This window comes from Haliaeetus leucocephalus, unplaced genomic scaffold (genome assembly GCF_000737465.1).
Source record: "Haliaeetus leucocephalus isolate CR32 unplaced genomic scaffold, Haliaeetus_leucocephalus-4.0 Scaffold76, whole genome shotgun sequence".
Taxonomy (NCBI): domain Eukaryota; kingdom Metazoa; phylum Chordata; class Aves; order Accipitriformes; family Accipitridae; genus Haliaeetus; species Haliaeetus leucocephalus.
The window spans coordinates 1,238,439-1,244,283 of NW_010972512.1; the positions used below are offsets into that span (position 1 = coordinate 1,238,439).

At 49.3% G+C, this 5,845-nt stretch overlaps 1 protein-coding gene across 1 annotated transcript in view; it reads right to left on the reverse strand.

The window, feature by feature from the left end:
- Positions 1-252: 252 nt before the first annotated feature.
- HSD17B7 (hydroxysteroid (17-beta) dehydrogenase 7) overlaps positions 253-5,845 on the reverse strand; it is a 6,094-nt gene continuing 501 nt past the window's right edge. Inside the window, exons 2-8 of the mRNA XM_010582001.1 lie at positions 5,743-5,835; positions 4,694-4,808; positions 3,967-4,161; positions 2,927-3,031; positions 1,875-1,931; positions 1,390-1,488; positions 253-972 (exon numbers count right to left, since the gene is read on the reverse strand). Coding sequence (XP_010580303.1) covers positions 877-972; positions 1,390-1,488; positions 1,875-1,931; positions 2,927-3,031; positions 3,967-4,161; positions 4,694-4,808; positions 5,743-5,835 — 760 coding nt within the window. The 3' untranslated portion in view covers positions 253-876. The remainder of the gene's footprint in view (positions 973-1,389; positions 1,489-1,874; positions 1,932-2,926; positions 3,032-3,966; positions 4,162-4,693; positions 4,809-5,742; positions 5,836-5,845) is intronic.

Sequence of the window (5,845 nt, forward strand, 5' to 3'; positions counted from 1 at the left end):
CATTTATTCATTGCAGCATTTGAAGTACATCAGGTATTTGGTGAAGGTCCCCGGACAGACAACAGGAAGTATACTTGGTACAGTGGATTTATATAAAAAGAGAGTTAAATAGATAAAATAACATGGCAACCTCTCACTCTTGCCACAAACAGAGCAGACTAGCCTCGAGCCCAGGTTAACGTCAACAGCTTCAGTCTTTCCAGGCAGTCGTGGTTACAACCTTTTTGGTCCTACACCCGAGGGACAGCAAGGCATCTGTCCTCACAGTTGAGGCAAGGGGTGCGCTTCTCAGGCCAGCTCTTCAGGAACTGGGCTTCGGACACTGTGCGGAACCTGACTTCCAGTAAGGTTCAATCTTGTTGAGCACATCTGGAAAGCTGGTCCCAGCTTTGGTGTACGAGTGTTAAGAGCAGCCTTTCTGAAGATGAACCTTCAAGTATTTCAGGATCAGCCACAGGTAATGCATTCGAGCCATCTAGAAAGACTGGTAGAGCCAAGACGCAGGGCAGCACCCCAGACTGTTGCCTTTCCTGCACTAAGCCAGATTTAAACTACACATTTTGAGGCTGTTCCTGAACTGTGCACAGTTCAGTCATGCTTTTGGAAGACACTGCTTTGCAACCGTGTTAAGGCAGTCTCCACCTACCCTAGGCCTCCAGTTTTATGCCAGAAAAAAAAAATCCCATGCCAAAAAGTCTAAGTATTTCTCTTCAGTTTTTACATTTCCATTTTCAGGAACCGGTCACCTTCTGTCAAGAAGGAAGATAGGGTCTGAAGCCATGTGCCTGCAGAACAGCAGGCAACACAAGTAGCACCTGAATGAAGAAAGCCCATGTTACTGATATGAGACTGTTATCCCACTGAGACTGGCTTTCCTTAATCTAGGAGATCGCTGTATCTCTCTAGAGTCTCCTTCTCCAGTTCCAACAGCTTTTGGTAAAACTTCTCAGCAGTTTCTTCGTCCACATCAAGCTGGAAGACAAGAAGAACAGCACTGTGAGACCATCACCTTGGTGGCAACCAGCACAGATGCTTAGGGCAGCTCTGAGTATAGGCAAAGTGCATCTCCAGAGCTTCTACATTTACAGAGAGGCAACCGAAGACACCTATCACCAGGGCACAAGCCAGAACATATTTTGGGGAAGCATCATTACATACTCATCCTGTTCTAACCATCATCTCCATGGTCTTCCATACTCCAGCCTGAGCCAGGAGTTACTCTAGGAAACCTCGCAGATAACCCCACATCCCTCCTTGCTGCTCAGCATTCAATATGCATCTTGTTTCCATTCCAGCCACAGGACACCCTTGGCACCAACCCTTTCATGCAAGGCAGATGGCAGAACCCTAGCCAAGTCCCCTGCAGCAGGAGGCTGCCGCTCCATTTACCTTTCTGGGCTCCACATAGCTCTTCCCCAGTCCAGAAGTACAGCTGTGGTATTTGACAAGTGCATCCAGGTGCTCAGGCTTCTGTTTGAACAGCCACACCTAGGAAGAACAGCACAAATGTGTATGAGTCTAGTGCACACTGTCCCAACCGAGCCTGCGGTCAAGGACCCAGCTGTCATGGACACAGGAAAACACACCACAGGCACTTTCACCAAGCAGGGGAAGACCACTGACTGAGACGGAAGGAACAGTGTTTTTCCAAAATAATTTATTTTATGGGTACCTGATGAAGGTCATAAAGCATCACCTGGCAGATCAGCCCCGGTCACAGCTGGCCCCCCAGCACTCAGTGCTGTATGCTCCTTAGGGGTGAAATACAGCACCCACCCACCAGCCTTGCTGAGAGGCTCTTTGTTCAAGCCAGCAGGCTCTGGAAGAGCTACCCAGAAGGAAGAAATATTAAAATCAAGTCATGAACTACTTACATGAGCTTCTGCTCCATTATACGGTGTCAGAGTGTAAGTTTTGGCAAAAAAACGGATCTGAGGGGAAAAGAAGTACATGACAGAATCTGTATTGTGGCCCAAGGTTTCTTTGGCAAGCCCTCTGGAGCCCGGCCACACCACATAATCTATCTACCAGAGGCAGAAATACTTCTCAAAGTTGACTACAGGTAACACTGCACCCTTACGACTAAAGCATCCCTTTATCACCACAAACTATTTTCTGGAGCCACCCACCAGAGCAGCAAGCCTCACTCCCTGCTCCCACACGGAGCTCACCCCCAAAGCAAGAGGCCACCCATATGTCTTGCGGGCACCTCTTCTTGAATGGTCTCAAGAGCACGCACGGCAGGAGACTGAGAGGATCTGCAGTACTGCCAGTGTTGAGGACAACTGAGAAGGCAGTGCCAGGAGAAACGCGATCCGTCAGGACCAGCTGCTGTCAGCTGGGGCAGCTTAAGCAGAAAGGCCAATCTCGCAGCAAGAGCACCGAGGCTCAGAGCAGGCAGCCTTTCAGGGACAGAACTGTAGTGAACCTGAAAAGCTGAAGCCCACAGGAAGAAAGGCAAGGGAAGTTTTGGGGAAGAGGCAATAGAGAGCAGGAGATGCTGCCTTCCAGAGGGATGGAAAGAAGAACACTGAAAAACAGAGTCTGTTCTAGAAATGAACAGCACTTCAAAGCACAGAGGCCAAGTTCTGTCCTGAGCTCTGCTGCCACCAAAATGATAGGGTTTCACAAGCCCACAGCAGGCTTGCAAACCTTCTGAGGAGAGCCTTGACAAGCGCTGCTAGAGCCAGGGTTCAGCCCTTCAGCCATATGGACAGTGCAAAGCTCCAAACTCAGCTTGGAAATTTGGCCCCCAAGGTGCCGAAGGGAAGGTTTGCAGAGGGGCCAACCTGCCCAATCCAACAGAAGGAAGAGCTGTATAGCAGCATGGGTAGCAAGGAGCCAGAAGCACACTGCACGTGACTTGCAGTGAAGTATATCACAGCAGGGCGACCTCAACCCCAAACCAGCCAGGAGATCCACTTACCAACCACATGATGGGCATTAGCAGCTTCCAGAGAAAAACGGGCAAAATTCTGTAGGTCATGTTAGACATAACAAGACCAGGACAAACAACGCTGGAATACAGACCCTGCAGAGAAGAAACCGAGTCAGTGAGCAAAGACAGAACAGTTAAAGAATGGGTCATACTCCCTCCCTCCTAGTACTTCTCAGCAAGAAAATGAAGGTGAGTATAGGGACCAGTTAATAGTAGATGCTCTCCTCTCCGAAGTTACCAGAGCCAGAGGGTGATTAGATGTAGCGATTTCCGAGAGGTCTAAATTGGAAATGTTCATGCTAAATCTGTGCCCATTGCAAGCCCATGAGAGAGAAGGCGCAGCCTCCCAATGCATCACAACCTCGCTTTGCAGTCCACATGCAGCTCAGCAGCAGCAGCAGTCATCCCACAAATTACAGCCCACTCAGATCAAAGGCTACCTCACTTTTAAAAGAGACGAATTCAGCCTTCTAGGACTAAAGCATTTTCTCCTGAATGATTTCAGAAGAGTGCATTTGCTATCGCTGGACTAGGGCCGCAGCTTGCCAACAAAATCCGGCAATCCCCTGTGACGGGGAGGCAGGTTGCTCATACATCTTAGTGTGACAAAATTGAATAGCAGCATGGAGCCATCAGGAGAGACAGCAGAGCCTGCACCTCAAGTGCTTGCAGGTAAAGCAGCCTGAGCAGCCTTGCTCTGATAAGCAGGTACGCCTGAAAAGAGCAGCAGCTCTTTGCTCTTTAAGATCAGTTCTTTGGCCTAAAAAGACAGCTAGAGCTTGCAAGGTAGGGACCGCTCCTACAATCTTCTGCTTTCACAAGTTTTTCTGACAAGAACCCCAGAAGCAATCTCTGGCAGATTCTCCACCAGCACCAGCTGAAACTCAGCCATGTTTAGTTCTTACATGGGCATTAAGGAACTTATCATATTGCTATGAATGAATGCAACTAGGTAACAACAATGTAATGATAATTATAAATAGTAGGAGCTCATTAGGTTTCTTCAGACATGCAAACCCCATCATCACCTGCTTATTAAATTTCCTGTTCAGAACCACACTTGTCAGGTCAGTAGCATATTTGGAGGAACTGTATGATTCCCGTCCCTTGGCATGTTGATAGTCAGAAAGGCTGAAGGCAGACTCCCTGGCATTGCTGGAAGAGGTCCAGATGAGTCGTGAGGGCTTTTCGTTACCGCAGAGTAGACACTCAAGTTGACGAACCTGCAAAATAATTGTTAACTTATTTGATGCAGTAATTTTAAAGTCTTGCAGTATAACTTTGCAGTTTTTAAAAGTAATGAGCTTATCTCAGCTTTCCTAGTCTTGGCCAATCTTCACTAGACTAGCCAGAAGCAGCCGCTGCTTAGGTGTAACTTCTAGCCCAAGGTCCACCAGGAGAATTTACAAGCAGCCACCATTCTCTTACACAGCTCAGTTGAGCACCTCAGAATTTAATATAGCCAACTCTTGGTATTCACCCTGGACAGAGGGAACTACGTATGGCATACCTCCGTCCACTGACTAACCAGAGTAACCTCAAGATTATATTAACCCTTGCAACAACAACTATCACCATTTATTGCTATTTTAACAAAGCCCAAGATCTTTGTCCCATCATTCCTTATCTGTCAGGCTCCAGCTTGCATCAGCATCCAAACCTGTAAGACAGAACTGATTCATCTGTACCACCTGCACCCATCCCTACTCACGTCAACCGCCAGACCAAGGGCTCAATCTTCATGCGCAGTCTCACCAGGATAAAGTGTCCGAAGAGGTTGGTAGCAAACACCTCCTGCAGTCCATCTCCATTAAGCCTGTCCGTCTGGGTCATTATGCCTTCTGCAGTGGTCAGCATGTGAAGCACCTTCCTGGAAGCCAAAGACAGGAGTTAGAGAGGAACAGTGCCAGGAGGCCTCTATGGCTCCCCCACTTCAGTCCTTCAGAAGTAACACCCACTTCACAGGCTCCAGACAGACCTTCTAGTTTCACCTTCAGGGGCTCCATTAATTCGTGAAAAAAAAGGCTGGAAAAAGTTCACAGAGTACCCAAGCCCCTTTATTTGCAGGTGTCTCAATATTGACTAGACCAGAGAAGACTTGTCCCTTCCTTCACTTCACCACAGTAAAGTACCATTAAAATAAAAAAAAAAAAAAAGTCTTGCTCTTCCATTTCACATTCAGATAACAGAATCAAGCTCCAGCATGGAACTAAGCCCTAGGGTCATGCCTAATTCAGATAAGGCAAGCAGTCTAGCATCTACGTTCAACACCCCGACAACTGTATCGGACTCAACGCAAGTCACTTTTCTCCCTAGCGCAGCTTCCCCACGTTGCTTACAGAATAATGATGTTTATCCCCCACGGTGCTTATAGAACAAGCGCCAACTATTTAGTTTCATGAAATACCACGACCCGCAGCCTCGAGCGACTACAAAAACCTCCAGCGGAGCCAAACCAACAGTAAGGAGACCCAGTAAGAGCAAACGACCTCCCCACCACCACACCAGTGCTTTCCACTCGGCCCCCAGCGCCAGGCACCGCAGCCTTTGGGCGAACCCCCGCCCCGCTGCAGGGATCAGAAGCGGCACAAGGTGCCTCGGAGCACCTCGGCGCTTCGCCCAGCTGCCAAGCCCACCCCACTCGAGGCCACGCATCCCACGGGGATGTGCTCCGTGTCACCCTGGGGAACGGGATAGGGTCTTCAGCCCCGGACACGAGGACACGGCTCGGCCGCGGTGATGCTGCCGGCACCCCCCGCTCCCTGCGAGCCGTGGACCAGTCCCTCGCCCCCGCTATCTCGTACCCGGTAAGGAGACCGTGCCAGAGCGCCTTGAAGTTCACGTGTGGGTTAGGCATGATCCCGGCGTTGAGGTAGACAAAATCCAGGCGCTGAAACCTGCGTGGGG